Genomic DNA, 23,637 nt, shown 5'->3' with positions numbered 1-23,637 from the left:
ACAAACAAACAAATATGTATTATTAAAATATGTAATATGTACATATATGTACATATGTACAAATAAGTTTTTTTTTCTTTACTGATTTTTGAAATCATGCTTCTGAAATTGTAGGATATTAATTTATGGTCATCTCTTGACTTCAGTTATAACATGACAGTTGAGAAACACTCATCAGTAGTTGGTTTCTCTTTGGATGTAACATTTTTTAGAAGCCTCGTGTCATTTTCTTTTTTACTTGCAGTTTGAAAAATCCCATTGAGACTCTCTAATTCATTTCTATCTAAGTGAATACAGCCTACACCCTGGGGCAGGGAGGGTGGGCTTATACACTACAGCTGCATGAGCAACTGCAGCTCTGAAGCAGCTGTGATGTAAATTCCAACGAACTTCAGATTTGGAGGGAAATAATGTCACACCATGACATCCATGTGTTCCCGACTGCAGCTAATAAGCAAGAATATGGCACTGAAGTAGTTTCAGTCAGTATTTAGAGACATTAAGTCATTCCACACAGCTTGTTCATAATGTGAGAGGGACAGGGCCAGAGACGTACATAAAAAGAAGGAGCGAGCTAGACACAGAGAGAGAGAGGGAGGGAGGAAGTCACATCCAGTGTGTGGGGAGAGAAAGAGTGAATGAAAGTTGAAGATTGGAGAAGACACAAGGAGAGGAGTCTCTATTCTCACTCAATCAAACATATGATGACTCACATTAAGGCTTAAACCACGTTAGAAAACCTTCTGCAGACAGTTTAACCTGGACCGCACCGTGGCGGTTGGAGGTCATACCAATGGATTTTGTTATAGCAGCATCGGTTGCATCATGCTCCAGTTTCACTAATGAACACATGGAAACTGTACGACAGAAGGAGGTAAGAAGTAGATTTATTTCGTGTGTTTAACCCTTTGAAAGCTGCATCGACATCAGCTTTATTGTGCTGCGTTCAGACACCTTTCACAAGCGTTTAGACCTTTGAAACCTGAGCAAACTGGTTTGATTTCTTTCGAAAACATGGGTAAAAGGCAGTGAGCTACTTGCTCCTGCAAATTGTTAAAAAAAAGAGAAAAGGTGACAACAAAATGATCCCAAATTTAACTAAAGAGAGAGAGAGAGAGAGAGAGAGAGAGAGAGAGAGAGAGAGAATTATTAGAAAGTTGTCCAAAACAAAATGTTACCGACAAAAATATTTGTCATTATTATTTATTTATTATTATTTTTATTTCAGCACTTTTTTTTCTTTTTTGTGTGTGTGCAGTAGCACAGGTAAATTCAGGTAAATTCCTTGTTGGCCTAACTTTTTATTCATTTATTTATTTTTGCTAATTTTTGGGTCATTCCTTGTTAAGTTGCTCATTGCCTTGTTTCAGTGTTTTGAAAGAAATCAAGCCAAAATGCTTTGGTTTCAAAATGTAATGCGCATATGATATTCCAACAGGCTGCACTGTCTCATATTTTGAGTAAGGTTTGGAGAATATTACATTCTGAATGAAAGTGAGTCATATATTTACTCCATAGTCACTTTAAAAACTATACAAATAAAATGTGGCATTTTTATTGAAGAGAAATTATTGTTTGGGAAGCCATCTGGGCGTATGTATTAAGTAAAAGCAACCTCTAGCAAGATAAAAAGTGAAACCGCTTATGCATCTTTTGATTAATCATGCAGCTCTAGGTGGCTTGCTGTCTTTATCACTGTAACTACGCATCTAACTCCGTTTCCCAGCTAATCAGCCGTTAAGGGCTGCGTGCAGTCCCTCTGCTCATGCACACTGTCATTTAGACTACATATCATCTAAACAAATGATGACAACAGCCTCAGAGCTGGGACATTTCCAAGCAATATCTTAGAGGCTGCTGAACTTTGAAACATTGGCCTTAGAGATGTGCAAGTGTGAGAGGCAAGAAGAGGAGAACAGAGTGAAGGTTGGTCTCCTGTGAGGAGAAAAGCAGCAGAATGAGGAGCATCAAGGAGAGATATGACAGACGATCATGCAAAAGCTCCCTAATGACTATTGAAATGTTGGTTTGTGTGATGAACTGCTCGAGGGAGTGGGACTAAGTCGCTGGCTGTCGTGTTTTTCTTTGAGTCTGCCCAGCTGGCCCCTGAATACCGAACATTACCAGCTGTGAATGAATGGTCACACTGCCTAAAATGTCAGTCTTATCAAGGATCTTAGTCTCATGTTGATGCATGGTGTGAAAAAACCTTCAAGTATATGCAGAGATATTTAGTCTCAGTGAAAAAGCCTAACACTAATTGTCCGCTGGAGCCAAGCCAAACAGGATGCAAATAAAACTGTTAATATCCAAATTCTGAAGGCCACATTTAGCAGAGCTAAAAAAAAATGCTAAGAGAAATCAACTGACTGGTTTAAGATGCTTTCCTCTCTGTCTCTGTTTCAGGTGTGCAGTAATCATGGCGGCTGCTGAGAGAATGACAATCACGCCCGACTGCATCTACTCCACTGTCAACAGGTTTGTATCACAATAGTTTTATCTCATTCTCCCTTTAAGAAGTGGACGCGTTCCTCACAAAATCCTCCTGAGAAATAAGTAACATGATTTGGGTTGCCCTTTACTCATCGCATCCATTAAGGAGAAGTCAGAAAAGGTCTTTCAACTTAGGGCTTCCCATTTCCTCCTGTTTATTTATTAAAATATAACAGTTTGATGAAATGGGCCCCGGTCCAAGTATGTGTTTATTTAGCGAGGCCGATGAGAAGAAGATGCTCGGTCATAGCCTTGTCCTCTGGCATTTACTCTCAGGCTGACTTTTCCCACTGTCGCCAGAGAAAGACTAAAAGCGTCCCTTAACTAGCAGTCTCAGTGACCATACTGGGAAGCTCAGGAGGCTCTGGTAATGATAACATCGTCTTTTGCCCCATGACCTGTGTCGGGGGCAAAAATGGGTGTTTGAGGGACAAAAAATGTGTACGTTTTAATTTTAAAAATAGAAATAAAAATAAAATAGATGTTAATATGATCTAAAAATGTAATGATTTGCAAATCGTTTTCAACCGATATTCAACTGAATACAGTACAAAGACAAGATATGTAATGTTTAAACTGATGAAATGTATTTGTTTTTTATACATAAGACATATACTGGATTTGATGGTTGTGGAACATTTCAAAAAAAGTTGGGACAGGGACATGGGGACACTAATTGATGAAGTTTTGAAAGTGAAATTCTTTTACTTGCTTCATATACAACTTCAGTTTCTCACAAATCTGGGTCTTTGTTGTTATTATTTGCGCCTAAAAATGCGCCACACATTTTCATTCTGGTACCTGCTCTGTTTTCTATGAAGCCACATTGTTTAACACATGCAGAATGTGGCTTTGCATTTTCTTACAGGGACACCTCTGAAAGATGTCGTCTGGATCCCAGCACATTGCTCAAAACCTGTAACTTTCAGCATTCATGGTGCCTTTACAGATGTGAAGTTACCCATGAAGCCATGGGCACTAACATCCCCCCATACCATCATAGATACTGGCATTTGAACTTTGTGCTAATAACAATCTGGATGGTCCTTTTCCTCTTTAGCTGGAAGGACACAGTGTCCATGATTCCCAAAAACTATTTGAAATGTGGACTCGTCAGAACACAGCACACTTTTCCACTTTGTATTAGTCAATCTCAGATGAGCTCAGGCCCAGACTGCTAGGATTTGGGTATGAATAATAAATTCATTTATTCATTAGCCGTAACTTAATCCCCTTCAGTCGAAGGTAAAAAAAAAAAAAAAAAATCATTTAAAATATGAATTTTTATGTAATTTACGTACTATATGAGTGCAACCAGTATCCAGAAAATCCAACCTGTGGCAACATTTCAAATGTAGCTCAAGGAAAATCATCGACCTTGCAGCCAGATTATTGTGACAATTAACTTACTTGAGATCAGAATCACACTAATTTGTAATCCTTATTTATTTTAAATTAGCTGAGTTACTCTGCAACACTAAGTACACTGGTTGAGAGTCAATGCTATAAATTGTACCAATGTAAATGTTCAAATTTTTTATTTCATTTTGAGCATGTTTATTGTTTGACATTTATATTTTATATTAATTTGTAACTTTGTAACACCAAGAAAAAGTGTCTGTCTTTGTATGTTTAGGGTAAAGAAGTGCTGTGCCATTGAGAGAAGTGATCTTCATACTGCCTCGGTGGAAAACAAGAAAGCTGGGCCAAAGAGAGAGGGGGCACCAAAACTCCCCTTCACCCCGTTAGACAACCTGAACAACCAGAGGGAGGAATCACCCATGATGGCTCACAGGAGGTCAAGCTTTGACCGTCACAGCAATGAAAACAACCTCTTGGTGGGCAACAAGATCCCCAGATCCAATGGAGGCAAAATCAAGGACAAGATTTCTCTGTGGGAGGGGAAGGAACCCACAAATTCACTCATTACCTCAGGTTCTTTGGGCCAGTGTGCCACCATGAAAAGGACAGAATCCCTCATAAAAAACAGTAAAACTTCTGATGAGCAGAGCGCAGAGAGTTTCAGGAGAGTAACCCACAAGGAAAAGGAAAATCTTGGGAAAGAGAATGTTGGAAAACTTGTCGATTCAAGGCCTTGCTCACCTGTTGAAAATGGGAAACAGCAAAGAGGGACGTTTAAGACCAGCAAGCCCACTGAGAACCAAAAAGGAGAGGATAGCAGTCACAAAGAAAAGCAGGCTTATGAAAAAGAGAATGTAGAAAAGCTTAGGGAATCAAGGCCTCATTCTCCTACAGCAGCAGTGCAGCAGCCGGTGGGGACGTTGAGGAGAAGCAATGAAAGGAGATCAGCTGAACAGAGCAGCCAGGAGAAAAGAGCAGTATTCACCCTTTTTAAAAACCTGGAGGCTATGGGGGAGAACCATGGCAAAACTCCTCCTGAGCTTGGAAACTACTTCTGCCCAGCTAACAAGGACAAACAGGTAGTTATGGGTCAAACTGGTGCAGGGAAAGGGATGCAACACCAGGAGAATGTGTACACGGAGCCGGGGGCGCCCCCCATCAACCCAGTCCCCAAACCACAACGCACCTTTGAGCATCCAGCTAACGCCACCATTGGGAGGAGTCAGAGGAGAGAGCAGAGAAACCTCCCCCCACTGCCCTCCTTCTCTACAAAAACTGCCTATAAACCTCCCTCTGGTGTCTATGGGAGGCCGAGGGGTGAGAAAGTCCGAGACAACGTCAACAGGTGAAGAGGGAACAAAGGTTTTGGTGGCGTAGCAGCAGTAAGACCTGATGTTACACCAGGGATACTCAATTTGCTTTGCATGGGGGCCACTTTTGCAAAAACACAGGAGGCCAAGGGCCAGTTGCAGCAGCTCCATACATGTTTCTGGGATTTTGGCCGTTTCTAGGAATTTTGAACATTTCTAGAATTTTAGGATTTCTAGGATTTTGGGACGTTTCTATGATTTTAGGACCTTAGGTGCTTAGCTAGGACCTCTGAAGGGGGTATGGAGGATCCTCCACTGGCAATTTCTTTGATAAACAACACTTCATTTTTATTGTTAATTAGAAAATAGCTGGGGGCCACCAGGCACCCTATCAGGATCCAGATTTGGCTTGCAGGCGTCAAATTGAGTATCACTGTGTTACACCATCTATTCAGATATATCTTAATTCAACACATTTTTTTGATACTTTAGAAGCACATTGTACTAATGTGAACTTTTGTTCACAATGACAGGAAATCCTTTGAGTTTGAAGACCTCGCAGGGTCAACTAGCCCACTTTTCTCTCGTCGACCATCTCAGGAGCATCACTATGAAGACATTGCAGGTCAGAAACCTCTTTTATGCATGACTAATTTCCCCTTTTTGTGCCTCAGCACCGGCAACATCTGTTGCATTACGTCCATATGACGTGTATGTCTGTCCACCTTATTCTAGTGAATTCTTATGAACACAATATCTCATTAACACCTTGAGGGAAATTCCTTCCGATTTGGCACAAACGTCTACCTGAAATTAAAGACGATCTGCTTAGATTTTGGTGGTCAAAGGTCACTGTGACCATGCATCTGTCTCATTCTCGTGAACGCAATGTCTCAATAAAGTCTCGTGGGAATTTCTTCAAATTTGAGTAAACAAAAATGAGGGTGGTATTGATCTTCTCATCTAACTCTTTGCAAAAAAGGGGAGTAAGAATATTTCCCAAACTGTTTGACTATTACCTTCAATTCCAAGATGTGGACTGTGCAATACAGATATTTTGCAAGAACAGATAAGGTCAAACTTACAAATGTGGGATATACTAGTAGCTTCAGTCTAAGATTATCAGAATAGCCTTTTTAATATTGTTGGAACCTTAGGACTGCATAAAAAGGTCCTATTAACATGGTGAACGTTGCCATCTTTTTTTCCCTTGCAGATTCATCCAAAGAAAACCCATATGAGGACATCGAGCTGGAGAGTCAATGCTCCCAGCAGTCTTTGCCCTCCTCTCCTGGCGCTGATACTACCAAGGTTCTTGTGACAGAAGCTGAGCATAAAACTTTACAGTGACACCTCTTCTTATATAATGACTGTAGAAATGTTTGTTTACAGATGTCGAGGCCTGGCTTCTTCAGGCAGAATTCAGGCAGGAGCTTTAAGCTGCTGGACCTGCGGAGAAGCAACCACTCGCCCCATAGCACCAGCAGCGGGGGGGTTTCATCTCCACCTCAGCTCAGCCCTCCCTCCACTCCCACTGCGCCCGAACACACTTCCTGGCTGCCCGGGGATCCCTACAGCCGCACCTGCCGCAGGATACCAACGGTGTGTGTCTGAGTTCATATTTTACAGCTGTATGTTTTTTCCACTCAGAATCCCTGAACTAAAGTAGAAGTTTTATCCTAAGCTCATTTAATACTTTGAAACCTGAGAAAATTGGCTTGATTTCTTGCTCAAACATAGAAAGACAGCAATGTGCAGCTTAACAGGAAGTTATCCAAAAATTAGCAACAAATAGCAACAAAAAAAGGAAAAAAGAAAATTACCTGAGTAACGAAAAGTAACGAAATGAAAAAGAATGTGTGTGTGTGTGTGTGTGCGCGCGCGTGTGTGTTCTTGTAGCTTAATTAAACCAATTTGCCCATGTTTCAGTGATTTCAGCCTTTGAACTCTGACAAGAATGACAAGAAAACTGAAGTTGTTAAAGGGTTAAACAAAGTGTGGATGCCAGGTTCCTCTGTACAATAGATGCCAACATATTATCCATCGTTTTTTTAATCTCATCCATGAGAAATGACATCATGCTGTAGTATTTCTTTACACTGAATCAGTCATTTTTGCAAACAGGTCGTGCTAAGAATCAATAGCATTTTCGAGGCCCGGATCGGGAAGAAACATCTACGAAGGATCTATCATTACGCCGAGACAAGCTCAGGCAGAGGTGATGATGTTGACATGAAACTATATTATTAATTTTTATCTCATTTCCATAATATAAATATGGAGTTTTGGCTTAAGAAATCTGATTTTTGTTTGCAGTATCAGACGAGAACAGTGACTCTGAGAGTGAAGCTGAAGAAAGAGCCAAAGGTAGATTGCAACAGGTCTCCTCTTTTTAAAAATCTTTTAACATCTTAAATTTTTAACCACATTGTACTTACTGTATTTACCAGCTCATCGTCAGCGTCTCGTGTCAGTCCAGTCCATCCTGAGCCAGCCAAACCAGGCCCACTACAACGGCACCAACAGCAGGAACAGCTCTCTGGAACAGGAGCTCCACCAGCGTCTTCTCTTTGAGTATTTTCTGGTTGTGTCGCTGCAGAAGTCGAAGGGTAGTGCCCACTACTTGCCGGAGGTCACACAGCAATTCCCTCTAAAGGTCAGGAGCAGATGAGTATTTCAGTCTTTGCTTGCCTCGCTTGCTTGCTTTTTTGTGATACTTTTGTTTTAAAGGAGCACTCCACCATTTTTATCCATTAAATTCAGTTGAGCCAAACACTTGAATGTTACAATAATGTACTTTTTTACAAGTATCATCTGAGTAAAATGTGACAATATTGGTACTCGAGATCAAGGTAGCTGTGTTCATTTTCTTACTCTTGTGATCACAAATGATCTGAAATTCTGTTCTGTAAATAGTTTTCTAATAAATAAAAAACATAGCAACTTCTGAAAAATCCATATTAATAGTTCCCATATTAACCCTTATAAATGTCAAGTTTAAACTATCACTTTAAACAATGCCCATTCCAAATGTGGCTGCATATAATTCAGCTGGCTGAACAGAGTCAGACACAAATAAAGATAGCGGTGAGCTCGTTCATCACTATCAGTTCACTTATTTGATAATGTTTTCTTGCTTTCTTAATGTTTTCTTCTTTATCCTGTTGCATCATGGGAAATGTAGGATTCTGTTTTTGGACTTTGAGACAAAAGAAATTCAGGATATCTTGGCCTCTGCTGTATTGATTTTGACCGTTTTTTGTTGATTTGTCTCTTGTGAGTCCACAAACTTCATGAAATAGTAAATAATAATAAAATCCCAGAAGCACCCCTGTAACTTTTGTTTATCTATTGCCCCTAAATAGAAATATACTATACTTGCCTCGTACGGACAAAAGTCGACATATAAAATAATACAAAATATGATGTATCCCAATCTACCAGACAAGATTCTCTGAATGCAAAAAGCTGAACCAGCAAGAGAAAAGCTTCAGACCAGGATTTCTTTGTTCTTACAGCAACAGTTCATCTATCCTGAATCAAATCTGTAAACATACACAAGCTTTTACCTGTTGATTATGGATAAATATGCACAAAATAGAAATTAGTATAATGAAAGTAGTAAAATTGAGTCACTGCTTACGTTTTGTTGTAGCTGGAGCGGAGCTTCAAGTTCATGAGGGAGACGGAGGATCAGCTGAGGATCATTCCTCAGTTCTGCTTCCCTGATGCGAAAGACTGGGAACCTGTGGAGAACTTCCCAAGGTGAGAGTGAGAAAAATGTACTTAGTGTTCCACATAAAATAAAGATAATTTAATGGTCAAAATATCTTTAAATACTCTTAAATACACCTAAATACTCCCCAGAGCCATTAGCCATTACAACTCAATATAATAGACTCTTATTATAACTACTAGAGAACTTTCTGTTTAACCCATGAAGCTGATGTGGACTGATGATGACGTATTTGTATGTTTTTTTACAATTAAAATACACTGATTACCCTTATTTGTGTATTTGTTTTGGGTTGTCATAGTGAGATGTTCTCCTTTGTTTTGACTGGAGAGGATGGGAGCAGAAGGTTCGGATACTGCCGGCGTTTACTGGTAAATACAAATGAGCAGAATAAATAAGTGCACTGCTACAGGAAGTGGCTAAATACCACGATGACGGCTGAGTAAATAACCGTGCCAAAATAGTCGGCGTGCCTGTGGGAAAATTGTCCATCTGAGAGTCTGGGAGGAAGTGTGTGAGAGTGTGTATGTGTGTGCATTTACATATGTTTCTGTTTATGTATTTCTACATGTGTATATGTGTGTTTCGGTGCTGCTGATGTGTACGTTACTGTGTTTTGATTTTTCAGACTTCTGGATGGTCTCCGTCATGTGAAACCTTGTAACTCTTTGGGACAAATTACTTTGTCTTTTAGAAAAAAGAGTCTTTTGAGAAATTAGAGACATTTTTGGACTTGTATTAAAGGTCCAGTGTAGGATTTAGGGGCATCTATCAGCAGAAATGGTATGAAATAATTGTAACTATGTTTTCTTTGGTGTATAATCACCTGAAAATAGGAATTGTTGTATTTTGTTACCTTTATGAGCCATTTATATCTACAAATAGAGTGGGTCCTCTTTCATCGAGTCTGTCATGTTTTTTCTATAGTAACCCCAAACAAACAACCAAAAACAGGATCTAGAAAGGGACACTTGTGTTTTTATGTCAGCCACTTGCATTGTGCAACATTGCCACTAGATGCTACTAAATCCTACACACTGGACCTTTAACTGATATAGGGCGGTCAATTTGAATTCGTCAAGTCCTGGAAAGTTTAACATTTTGGAGAATTTTGACTCATCAGCAGTAGAAAGTACACTCTCTAAACTTTTCTTTTCAGCCCAGTGGAAAAGGCAAACGTCTACCAGAGGTCTACTGTATTGTCAGTCACCTTGGCTGTTTCAACTTGTTCTCCAAGGTAAACCACCCACACTGGTCCCCTATGAAAATAATTATTGACATGAAAGTAGTTAAGCCGTTCTTGTGGGGACTATAAGTCAGTCCCAAGGCTTGGGTTAAGGTTAAGTTAAGTGAAAATAATGGAAATTGATGTATGTTAATGTAATGTACTCTGATATGATGGGAAAACAACCCTGTCTGTGTACTGTAGGTGCTGGATGAGGTGGAGAGGAGGAGGGCTTTGTCTCCAGCCCTTGTGCAGCCTTTCATGAGAGCCATCATGGAGGCTCAGTTTCCAGCTCCAGGCAGAACCATCACCATTAAAACTTTCCTCCCCGGCTCAGGCACTGAGGTAAGAGACACTTTAATATTGAAACTAAGAACCTGTTAACCTGTTTTTGACAAATCTGTTTGATTGTACGTTTGAATTTCAAGCTTCTATTGTCTCCACTTTCATAATGTAATTTTATTTCTTGTGTCAGCATTTTGGCATCAATAATCTTAAAGGGGAGAAAGAAGTGAGATTTAGATGTGTGAGGCTGATATAGTTGGAGTTTGTGTAACATTATTGGCATGTTGCACCAAATTCATCTCACCCTCATATGCTCCATGTATATATTAGCCACTAATCTTTCTTTAAGATAAAAAGTATGATCTTGAAAAAACCTTCAATAAAAAAAGAGTCCTGATTAGGGAACTTGATTGTGTGATAAATGTCTGAAATTTAAAATCGACCAGTCCAATCCAGTGACAAGCACCTCAAAAGCCAGCATACTAAACTTGTTAAAGATAAATAAAGGTCAATTAAAAAAAAATAAACTACAGCACTTATAGTCAGTGGAGGATCTTCCTTTTAGTGACATTGGCAGAGCGCCGCAGAGAGGGTAAGGCTCCACAATTGAACCCACTCATCATCGCCTCAACCTATACGCCTCAAAATATATTTTTTGTGTTTGTTTATCTGGCTATTTGACATTAAAAAAAAAGAAAACATAATGGACTGCATATGAAGAGCATACCAGTAAGAAGAAATAAAAAGGAAAAAGCCATCTGGGACACAGTAAAAACGACAACATTTAGGAAATCTAGTAAATACAGTAAATATAATAATAATCATAATACATTTTCTGGGGTTGGCTGGTTGGTTTGTTGGGGGGGGGGGTTTCTAAGGCCCTGGATGTGCTGGGGTCTGGCACTGTTTATTGTGGTCTATACCTCTGTAGATTCATCTCTCTCACTCGCAGGTGATGGAGCTCTGTCGTCCCTCTGACTCGCGTCTGGAGCATGTGGACTTTGAGTGTCTGTTCTCTTGTCTGAGTCTGCGTCTGCTCCTGCGGGTGTTGGGGTCTCTGCTGCTGGAGCGAAGGGTCATCTTCACCGCTGACAAACTCAGGTCGGTCTCTCCAGCAGAGCAATTTCTCCTGCAGGCATGCACAACACGCTAAAACTCTGTATCTCATCCTTCTTCCACTGTTTATGTAATTATGGAGTCGGCAGATATGAGGTACAAGCACCAGGGATGTTTTCATTATGAAGTTATAAGAACTGTGGGTGGTCCAGACCCTCGTTTTTAAATAAATTCTAGGCAGTCATTTTTTATTCAAGGACATACCAGAGAGATATTTTGAGGCTGGCCTTTTGAGTTGTTGTGCAGGGGCCAGATTGTTTGTTCTGCAGCAGAGAGCCAGTGGGAGTCAGCGAGAGCGGTCACAGTAGTGGAATGCAAAGTTGAGTGACGTAAATGAAAGAAGTATGTAGCTTTGCTTTCCTCTAAGGGAAACATTGTTTTTTTAATACTTTTATTGTCGTCAAATTTTGTCATAAATAACCATTATTATATAACTTGTGTAGTGATGACAACAATTTTGTTTTTACATAAACAACAACAATAGGTGCATCACCCAGTGATAGCCTTCATCATTTAGCAGTCACCATGACAATAATTGACATAGGTAATTGCACTGTTTAAAGTTTAAATCATTATTTTTGACTTCGCACAAATCATCTGTCATCTTTGAAAGTCTACCTTCTGTATTCCATAAACCCATAAGTTATTCTTCTAGCAAGCATAGAAAGCTAAGACAAAACAAACAAACAAGCTAATAAACTGTACACAATAAAAGAAAGTTAAAGAAGAAAGAAAAGAGGAGGAAGAGGGAAAATATGGGAATGGTAAATATTGTTACTATAGAGAGCAGTCACAGTAATTAGATGGTGTTTTAGACTGCAGTACCCTCTTGTGGTGAAAATGAGTCAGTTCACTCACTTTCTGAATCTTTCTCTGCTATTTGCATCATTGCTCCGATCTGCCTCCCCCTCTCTTCCTAACTCTTATTCAAGAAAAAAAATGTTGAAAAATTATATTAGATTTAATGTGCAAATCTGGCATTTTTCAACCTGGACTCTGTTTTCCCGTGTTTTTGTGGCCAAGTGACAAATGGGAATACCATTTTATGAAATGGTTCCAGTATTAAGTGAGAGCAGCAGCAAAACAGGTTTCACTGTACCATTTGGGGCATGCTCTCACCTTCAGTCCAACAAAAGTGGTTGTATTTGTCACTGACAGGCTCAGGCTGTTCTCTGAGTGCACGACAACTTATGGGAAGGATTCATACAGAGACAAACCTTTTTATTATGGGCTAAGATCCCTTTTGTTTAACCAGAAAAAGACCTGAAATCACTGTTGCCAGCCTCACCAGACTCCAGTTAAATAAATATTAATTTAATCATCAAAAAACACACTTAATTCAAAGTCAACAGAAACTCACAAAATCCACCCTGGTTTGTCTTTTAATTGTTCCAACAACCCCCAACTCTGTTTTAGTTGAAATACACCATTAATTCATTCAGTATTTATATATTCAGTTGTGAAGATATGCTGGCTCTGTACATGCTAAAATTACTGATTATTTAAACAGAGTCTGGTGGGTTTGGCAGTAGCGATTTTGGGGCTGTTTTTTGGTTAAACAAAAAGGATCTTACTCTTTAATAAAAAGGTCTTTCTCTGTAGGGATCCCTTTAAAATATTGTCAGACACTTAGAATAATAATCTGAGCTGGTCATTGACAAATACAGGCACTTTTAGTATTTTCATCTAACTTTTTCGCCTTATTTGGTTAATTTTTGGGCCACATCTTGTTAAGTTGCTCATTGCCTTCTCCCCATGTTTTTGTAAGAAATCAAATCAATTTGCTAAAGTTTCAAAGGGTTAATACCTGACCAATTTTAAGTATAAAAACAAAAAAAAAAATAGGGTCTGGTTTGAAAAATCACCCTTAAAACATGCACTTACCCCCTCCACTCACTTCTCTTTGCAGTACTCTCTCCCAGTGCTGCCATGCTGTGGTGGCGCTGCTTTACCCCTTCGTGTGGCAGCACACTTACATCCCTGTGCTACCTTCAGCCATGCTGGACATCGTCTGCACACCAACCCCGTTCATCGTTGGCCTGCTGTCTAGCTCCCTGCCCCAGCTCACTGAGCTGCCCCTGGAGGAGGTCAGAGATGCACTCATTTTTAGTTATTCAAGTTATGAAGTGAAACTCAAGTAGTCTAAAGAAAAATGTCCCAACTTGCAGCTGTGAACTTCTCATCAATACATTAATGAAAAATGTACATCACAATAACTTTCTGTGCACAGGTTCTGGTTGTTGATCTTGGAAATAGTCGATTTCTCAGACAGGTAGGTCATGCGTTAAATCACATATATGTGTGTTTTCATGGCTCTGCATGATCCATATGGATGCGGAACAAATGATTTATCTTTAAACATACCTACAAATTTTCAATCCTGTTTTGTCACACTTAGCTGGATGATGAGGACTCTATCCTGCCCTCAAAGCTCCAATCAGCCCTGGAGAATGTTCTGGAGAGAAGAAGAGAGCTCGCCAGTGACAGAGGAGGAGACACGCCTGGTGGTGAGACACAACAAGGACTGAAACTAAAAACTAGCCATGCAATCCTTTTCATTTTGCAACTGAGCAACAATGTTTCTCCTCACCTCCTCAGATTCTGGTCATCTTAGCACCGTTGTGTCAGAGGCCTTCGTTCGGTTCTTCGTGGAGCTGGTAGGTCACTATCCACTCTTCATCACCGGTGAACGGGAAGACGGTTACTCCTCCTCTTCCTCCTCCCCGGTCCCCTGCTCCTTCCAGCGTGAGGGTTTCCGTAAGGCGATCCCGTCTAAGACAGTACGTCGCTTCCTAGAGGTCTTCATGGAGACGCAGATGTTCGGCTGGTTCATTCAGGAGAGAGAGCTCCACAGGCAGGCGCTGAGAGGTAACGAGCTGCAGTAAAAAGAAACAGAAGAAGAAATAGAAGGTGATCCAGTGATTCATGAGTGTTTCTGTTTCATCAGGACTGTTTGAAGTGAGGGTGCAGGAGTATCTGGACTCCATCCACGAGAATGAACACCGGAGGGTCAACAGGTTTCTCAAAGGCTTGGGTAAGGCTGATTCTGAGTCACATGATATGAACCCAAGACAGACTCAAGTCACAAATTCAAAGGCTTTAGACTCAACTCAACAAATCAAAAAAGACTTGCACTTTAAACCTTTGAAACCTCAGCAAATTGACTTTCTTTCAGAAGGCAATGAGCAATGGAAGAAGAAATGACCCTAAAAATTAGCATTCGTAAAAAGTACAAGAAAATTTCCTGAAAATGTGTAAAATAATTATTTTTAAAAAAGTAAAAAAAAAACAAGATAAACAGAGCAAACAAGAATTGGAAAAAAGTGTTTAACATTATAATAATTCTACTAATCATAATTATATAGTTTTTCACCTAGCTCTTTTTTGTTTTCTTTCCCAGACATTTTTCTTTAGCTTCTTTAAAAGTAATTTTCTAAATCTACAAATTTATTGCAATGTGTGGAACAATATTTACCTAGATGCTTACTACCTTTTCCCCCCATGTTTTTTAAAAGAAATCGCACCAATTTGCATTGGATTCAAAGGTTTAAATGCTTGTGAAAGGCATCTGAAAGCAGCACAAGAACTGATGTTTCCTCAGATTTCAAAGGATTAACGCCAACTACTTGTCTTGAAATCTTTACTTTACTTGACAGATTTTAAAATATGTGCCACAAATCAATTAATGCCCCCTCGTTACTTGAATTAACTAACATTAACATTATTTGTTCCCCACAAGTCGACACGTAATTGCCCAGATCCATTCAGTTTGAATCAATCTGACAGCAGACAGTCAAGTTGCAGGAGAGAACCGTGACGAACTAACGTTATATTACTGAGTGCCATTCAGAAAAAAATTAACCGAGCTACTTGTAGTGGAATTACAGTATGCAAAATGTTCAGGTCAAAAATTACAGATGGAGAAGCAACAACATCCAACAAACCTGTATTAACATAAAGACACACATTTTTTAAAAGCATTCATGATTCGTGTAAATGTAGTTTATAATTATTCCGTTGTTAAAATGGTATTTTATTTTTGGAATTGCACATAATGACCTGTTTGGCATTCAGAACAAAGGACATGGGACTTGAGTGCAAAGACTTGAGACTTATTTGTGACTTGGAAAAACAATGACTTGGTCCCATCACTGGCTATTCTTTCTTTGTAACAGTGAAACAAGCTCTATACAAACAACTAACTGTGGGCTTATTCAAACCTTTGTGTTTTTACTTTTTTTTCTTTGCTCCAGGAAACAAAATGAAATTTCTTTCCAAGAAATGATTCACAAGAAGAGACGAAAACTAAAAAAAAAAAAACAGAAGAAGCACTGAAACAAGGAAAGACTTCACGGACCGCAGAAATATGACAATTGAGTGCTCTTCCGGGCCATCCTCTGAAAGACTTTTGTTTAAATACTCATGATACACATACAATGATAAACCACACCTCCCACCAACAGAAAATCCTGCTGTGTTTCAAATGAGTCAAGAATTCTTTACAAGGTTCCTGGTTGGTACATTTTTGAAGTACATTCATACAACACTCGTGAGCATAATTAAGACAATGAATAGCAGTCAGATTCCTCTTATGTGTATTACTGTAAACCTTATAAAATCTAAATACATTAGTATAGAATATGAATGCATTTGTACAGGACTAAAGGAGTCACAGAATGAAAGAAAATGACATGAATTATGCTACTCAGTACAGTAGTCACCCTTTGTATGCACTGTAAATGGACTTGAACGTTCACTGTCTTAGTATTTTCTGAATCCACGAGGGGGCAGTAGTATATTTTCTCTGATTAGATGATCTTGACACCGTCAGTGATCGACCAGAAAATGACACAGACCTGCTTTCCCGCTCTTTAACGCTTCAATTTTCTTTTAGTCATAACAGTGACAACATCGCAAGTAAATGAAACAAATAAATAAATAATCTCTGTTATGAAGCAGTTATTGATGTTGTCATGATGTTTTTCCCCATTGAAACAAATGCCCAGGTCTTGTATAATCATCGCATTACATGTTTAGAGTTTGGATGTCATTATTGTAAACTTTGTAGATCTCTTTCCTCACCATTCTCAAGTTTGTAGATTAAAAATTATGATTTTACTTCAAACACACACACACAAAACATACTGTATCCAATGTGCACAATTTAAAACATTAGTTTTGTTACATGTTGGAAAACCTTGAGAAGAAAATCAAACCCAAATGAATTGTGTTCACTCAGCATTTGTGTGCCAGTTTTATACAGTGAGTAATCCACATACCACCCATTTGCTAACCATTCGCCGCTGTGTTTGTGTGTTCGAAGTTATTTGGCCTTTTTACTACAAAGAGCCTCGGTTCAGAGTTGGTGGCAGCTTTACTATTTTAGTCTCTGAGTCATGGAAACAAAGCAGATCTTTCGCCCACGAAGAGGAAAGCACATCTTTGTCAGCATGAAAACATAACACAGGTGCAGAGCAGAGCACAGTAGTGTATTGTCTGAGGACTAATGTGCCGAGTTCGTGACTGCTGAGCAAGCCTGAGGGCCCTGAAGCATTGCACAGCACCTAACCTGTCACCTTGTTAGTGGGGAGTTCACACACACACACACACACACACACACACACACACCTGCTGACACAGCTGTTGATGCATATACACAGATGCATAGAGAGGACAAAATATACTGTATATAAAACAGATACAGGCTTGTACACACACAATGTACATGGTCTTAAAACAATGATTCCCAAGGAGCTTCTGTAACTGCCAGCGGGAAGGTGGAGGGACTGTAGGGGCTTAACCCTTTGAAACCTCTATCAACATGACCTTTCTTGTGCTGTGTTGAGAACCCTTCGAACCCTGAGTAAACTGGCCTTATTTTCTATTAATTAAAAAAGGGCAATGAGCAAATTGTAAGAAAATAAAGGGTTAAATAATGCGAAAACAACATTTTTAATACTTAGCTAAAAGAAATGAATGAAGCCTTAATATTAGTCCTTCTAAGTTATTCATAGGCGTTAGTGTTTTACATGTATAGTGCATAGAGGAAATGCATGGGTGAGAATTGGATTATAATGCAGGGGTTGTGTGAGAGTCTGCACTTTAACTGTAGTCTGTCTGTAGTTTAACAGGGTCCCTGTTTACTTCGAATCGTGGAAAGAGTTTGCCTTTTCTACGTTCTCTTTTTGCTGTGTGGAGGCATGTGGGGTAAGAAGTTTTCCTCACAAATTCCATGTAAATATGTAGGCTGAGTCTGCTAACTGATATTTAAATGGTCATTTTGCAGGTGAAATATTCCTTTAAGGTGGATATACAACCAAAACAGACATTGTTGGCTAACAGCATTGGCTAAGTTGCTGAAATAGATAGCTCATTGTTCACAAAAAGTTGATGATGCAGGATGGCAGAACCCTGGTGGTTAGAGCTCCAACTCCTAGGAGTTATAGTTTTTCAGTACTAAATTGAGAACTGTGAGGAATAAAAACGGAAGCCACACTTGTTATAAGATACCAAGATATAAAAAAGGTAATGGAACACAGTGAAGACAGAAAAGCCTTGAGAAATATCAGGCAGAAGTCATCATAAATTAGAGAATTAAAAGTAGATAAAAGTGTTATTTAGTTAGTATTAGTATTATTTAAAGTATTATTTATCAAAAAGTCTTGGATAAATAGTTAAGATGGGTAGAAATAGCCAAATGGACGAAAAAGTTATCTAAAATTATTGGATAAATGCTAAAAGCTAAAAGTAAATAGCTGGTTAAAAGCATGGGATAACCACCTTGAATAATGTTCGGTAAAAGTATTGGATAATAGCTGATTTGCTAAAAGTAAAACATTAAGACATCCACCCTCTGCCACTGCATACAGAAGAAGAAAAGCAAACTTGGCACAATCAATCTTAACACTGGCTGTTTAATTGTATGAAAATAATACTGGAATAATATCCCCTGTTATATAATCAATAAATAACATACAATTGAAATGAGCACATTTGGAACCTGACAGTTGGTCTGGATGTAGGAGAAGTTGAGCTCAGCTGACAACGCTATGGGGGTACATTAGAAAACAAGGTTTGGGGAACGACTGCTCTAAAACACACATGTTCAGTGAAGCTGTCACAGAGTAACAAATGTGAAAATTGTACCGCAGCTTCCAATCTGGCTCCCAAGGTGGGGAAAGCTGCGGCGCTGTGGGACAGGAGGCGTCACAGGAAGATGGATGGATGTGGTGAGAGAGGAGCACTGACGGCTGCCGAAATGTTTGCTCACTCACTCAGGTTCTCGCGGCGTGTTTGTGTATGTGTGCAGATGGGTGAACACCAAACCCTAATTGTCACATACTGTTTCCTGCTAAACACCTGGCCGTGGCTCAACACAACTGGCTCGTTAGTGCGGAGGTAATTATGGTTTCGATTAATTCCAGCTAGCAGGGGTTGACCCCCGAAGCCTTACATCCTGCGCTGGTGTATTTCCACAGCAGACCTCCCTGTGGAATACATCTCACCACTGCAAACAAAATGTCATGTGTTTTCAGTCAGGGAGAGAGAGCACTCTTATCTGCCACTCAGAAACAACAATTGCTTGTTGAAACTCCAATCTTCCCTGCAAAGTGCCATTCTTAGGCCCCAAGTACCTGACTGGATTCCACCTTTAAGAGCTGCTGCACAGTGATACCACCTCAGGCTGGTAATTGGAAACATCTACCTGCAAGTGAGAACCTGCTGCAGCGATGCAACGTTCTACCTATTATTCTGAGCAGAAATAAAATCATACAAACATCACGGTCCATTAAAACCAACCACCAATTCCATTATAAAGTCTCTCCGGAGATTTATTGACCTCATTTCAAGGCTTGCAAACTTGTATTTAGAAACTCTCTGGAGGTTGCCTCTGCTAATTACATGATTTATGGTGTAATTTATGGAGGCGGGGAGGTGCGGCAACTGAGCAGCACTTGCCATCAATCAAAAGGAAAAGTGTAATGTCATTTTCCGTCATTCTGCTTCATTTTTTTTTTAATATACTGCCACAATCCTCAATCAAAAAGGTCGTTGTGGCAGGTTGAATTTGCCAGAAAAGCTCGGGGTCATAGTGGTAACTCCCAGGGTGCCACATGCAATTTTGTACAAATTATGATAGTGTGTCTCAGGTATTTTTATCATCACAACACAATTATGGTAGCAACAGGTTGCCATAGAGTAGTGATGGGCAGACCAATTCTTTTCGCAGTTTCGATAGCTTTGAGTTGATACTAGGGATGAGCATGAGTACTCGTTTGGATGTCAGTATTTGTTCAGCTTATTCCCCAGGTTTAGACCTGGCATCAACATGCATCTCGGATGATCTGATCATAACTGGGTAGCGCTACATACAGGTCTAAACAGCCATCATTAAACGTATTTCCAATCTGATCGCTCAAACCACTTGCTGAGGTGATCTGGGACGCATTTGACCAAGTATATTCTGTGGTATAAACGCAAATTCCATCCTGATGTATCTCCAACAAGGACCACCTCATAAGTGCAGAATGTGGTAGTTTTTTTGTTGACAGCATGCAAGTGCGCTGTAACTCACTCATTCTCTGACAAGTTGGAAAAAGTGTTAAAAGACCATCCTTTATTTTGCTCTATGTAAGGAGAATTCTGCTGTCACCAACATCTTCAGCTGTACTGACAAAACTGTAGCAAACATGCTACAAAACAGCTAGCCAAACTGTCGACGTAATATCTGTGTGCGTTACAAAATCTCAACACAAGGGGTCAGCTGGAGACGCATGACAGGGTCAGGTGTGAACAATGATGCGTCTCGGTTCACTAAAAGATTACCTCACCAAATGCTTTACCTGTAACATTAACGGCTACTACAAACAATTTGCTAATTTTTCCTCATGTTTAATTTTCAATTTGTTGTTCAATAGGCTAACTGAAGCCCGGTTGTTCAGTAAATGAACTTATTTTGGACTTGCCCTTGTTTTCCATTGTTGGCCGATTTACATTCCTTTTCTTACAATAGATTTTTTTTTCACAAGTACTTGATAATACTTTACTAGGAATACTTAAATGTATAAGTTACTTAAAATGCCCATCCCTAGTTGATACATGTAAATGTATCAAATCTTTTCTTGAGTTTGATACCTCTTGCAAGACATAGTGTCAGTTTTTCTGTGACACTCCGTTACAATAAACGCAAATTCGTCAGGTTGAGCTATAAAGAATTGTTCAAAAGATTTGTTCATTCATTTCTGCCCATCACTACCACGGAGATCTTTTGTGCCTGGTTTGAACCTAAGGGCCATTGTTAAGTCTGCTGCTCCTTTAAACACCATTTCACTCTGATTTTAATTTGCCTGCCTGAGAGCAGAAGTGTGGGAATAACAGAGCGGAAAAAAGTAGGAAAGCAAAAAAGGCGGGAAAACAGAGAGGAAGGGTGCCAAGACAGAGCAAGAGTTTGATGTATGAGAAAAATACTCAACTGTGCACACACTAAAATGCATGCACAGTACACACACATATATTGAAAGGTCCCCCGAACATGCACCCGTCAGCTTGTTTTTCGGAGCTGCAGGTGCAGTGTCCAGCTGCAGCCCTGCCATGCATGCCAGCGGCCTGAATCATTTCCCCCTCTCAGAGGAGGAGCCATCAAAGCATATGGAGAACATAACAGCAAGGCAGGAGGAGGTGGGAGAGGAGAGCTGTGGAGGAACGGAGATGTGAGTTTGACAGGGGAAGAAGTGAAGGGGTGCAGGGTACAGTGAAGAGAGAAAAAAAAAAGGTTTAGTAGTCCAGAATTTCCATTTCTTCTGCTGCCACGCCATGTTACAGCAAAGCCTTAAAACTGTGGACACAGACCAGGAGCTTACAAATAACGTGGAGGAAGTGGAGAGAAAATGAAGGAGGGAGGGGAGAGGAGAGTGCTGGACAAGAAAAGAAAGAGATGTTTAAGGAGAGTACAGCCATTGTGGGTTGTGAGTTTTTTCGTGGCCTCTGTTTCTGGCCCTTTAATCTCAATTTTTGAAAGAAAAAACGGGTGAGGGGGGCTAAAAAAAGGGCTGGGGGGGGTGGGATTGGGTTTTGGGGGGGCTCAGGCCACACACATAGATTTCCAGGCCGGAGGGTGCGTCAGTCAGGCCTGTCTGCATGTGGTCTTCTGTATGTGTCCAAGTTTATCCACACCACTATTACACCACCATTAGTCATGGCATCTGATGACAAGGGTTAAAATCCGTCTTTCTTTCTCTGTCTTTGTCTCTCACTTGCTCGTTCAAGGACCTTTTAAAGGGTCGTACCCCCAATTTTTTACATTTCCCTATCTCACCTTACATCGTCTGACTTTGTGTCTGCGTCGAGCTTGGAGAGGAGTCTGTCTGGAGCCTGAGGAGTGGACACACACAGTCAGACACACACACACCCACACTCAATGCGCACATAGACCGGTCGCATGGGGATTCTTTGTCAGAGTGGTTCCAGGGTGGTCTGGTCTATAAGTGTCAGTACGCAGACTCATCTCTCTTCATGTGGTTTGTATGTGTGGATTCGAGTAACTTTGTGTGTGTTCTGGAACTCTGATAAGTCGTCCTCTTCAGACTTGTGCACAATGCAGGAAGCAAGCCAATTCAAAAGTTTGTTTTGAGGATTTAAGCAGAAAATTTGCACATCTGGAAAGTGGCCGTGTCATGAAACAAGACAAAGGCAGTGTCCTGAATCACACCCATGTACTATACTATTCTACTAACATTATTTACTGTACTGTATTTACACCCTGACTGTGAGCTGTATGTACTGTGCAGTTAGTTCTTGTTTTGCACATGAATTGATCTTACATAAACTGAAAAGCAATGTATTTCATGTCTCTATCTGCTGGCAGGTCATCACGATAAAAGTATGCATAATATGATATTAATTCCACTACAGAAGGTGGGGAAAAGCGGATATATCGATATCTGTATGGGTTATCAGCGACTCTACTCGACTCCCACTCGAGGCCCTTTGCTGTATGTCGTCCCTGCTCTCTCTCCCCCTTTCACGCTGTTAATCTGTCCTATCTAATAACGGCAAAAATGCCCAAAAAAATCTTTAAAATATACAGTATCATGCATATTCATTGCACAGTCTGATTTGCGTGTCTGTTACACAGAAGTTGTGAATAAGTAAATTTAGTGAAATTCAAAAACAGCTTAAAAGTTAACAGACAGCTAACAGCTTTGTAAAGCTATACTTAGAAACAGCGTATTAATTTAGCGCGGTAGATTAATAATATTAGCAGTAAACACAGAGTAGGGGAGAGTGAGGTCGGTTAGCGACATGAAGCCTGAAGGTTTATGTAGGCTTGTAGGAGCTAATCAAGTCAATCAGTCAATCACAACAACTTGAGAGTTTAAAAAATGTTGAATTGCTGGGCATTCAAAATATGCTCAGGGGCAACTATGTTTCTGTAACAATGCCAGCCCAGTTTCTAGGACTACAGAGCAGCAATGGCTAACTTTAGCTACCTGGTGGAGACCAGAAGGCGGGCAGTGTGCACTGCATGTTTCTGCATGCCATGTAACACAACTCGCTGACTTTAAGACGGCAAAGCCAGCAGAAAATAAAATAAAAGCGAGACATTTACATCACAAAACAATAAAATTTCACAACTTCTAAATGGACAGCACTTAAAAATGCAGCTCCAAAGCTCACTGAGTCAACTGAATGGTGGAGTAAAAGAAAAAGGCCTCGCTTATTTACATCATTTTGAAAATAACCACTTTGCCATAAGCACAGTTGCTTTCTAACTTGCTAAAACTACACTGTCCCAACTGACCCTGCTCTCCCCTACAGCTGAGTCTGATGGGATGTCATTGTACAGTATTTGGTTGGTCCATCACTAAAATGATGCCACAAGCATCATGGCTAAAATGCTTGATTGCTTTGCACATCCATGAATTTTTGAGTGCATGTTTAAAAACATGCACACAAAGGCACGTCTCACCAGCCTGTGTGTGCACAAGTTTCTATTTGTGCTCTTTCCTTCTTCACCTTTCACCTTCCCTCTCGGCGTCTTGCTTGCTTTCCAACATTAACAGTGCGGCTGCCAATCAGAGTCTACAACAATCATAATATCTTTTCCCGTA

The 23,637-nt window shown here is 40.0% G+C and overlaps 1 protein-coding gene across 1 annotated transcript; it reads left to right on the top strand.

Annotated features, from left to right (window-relative positions):
* Window positions 1-632: 632 nt before the first annotated feature.
* LOC121961579 (DENN domain-containing protein 2A-like) lies at window positions 633-16,489 on the top strand. Its single transcript, XM_042511630.1, has 20 exons — window positions 633-874; window positions 2,407-2,478; window positions 4,130-5,200; window positions 5,699-5,790; window positions 6,382-6,476; window positions 6,558-6,767; window positions 7,290-7,383; window positions 7,482-7,532; window positions 7,616-7,821; window positions 8,821-8,930; window positions 9,203-9,272; window positions 10,061-10,138; window positions 10,331-10,471; window positions 11,364-11,512; window positions 13,437-13,614; window positions 13,758-13,799; window positions 13,926-14,034; window positions 14,126-14,395; window positions 14,475-14,561; window positions 15,781-16,489. Exons 1-20 carry the CDS (start codon window positions 843-845, stop codon window positions 15,810-15,812), a joined length of 3,189 nt encoding a protein of 1,062 aa, XP_042367564.1. The 5' UTR covers window positions 633-842; the 3' UTR covers window positions 15,813-16,489.
* The last annotated feature ends 7,148 nt before the right edge of the window (window positions 16,490-23,637 follow it).

The sequence above is a fragment of the Plectropomus leopardus genome, chromosome 22 (genome assembly GCF_008729295.1).
Source record: "Plectropomus leopardus isolate mb chromosome 22, YSFRI_Pleo_2.0, whole genome shotgun sequence".
NCBI lineage: Eukaryota > Metazoa > Chordata > Actinopteri > Perciformes > Serranidae > Plectropomus > Plectropomus leopardus.
This window is presented reverse-complemented; position numbering and strand designations above follow the sequence as displayed.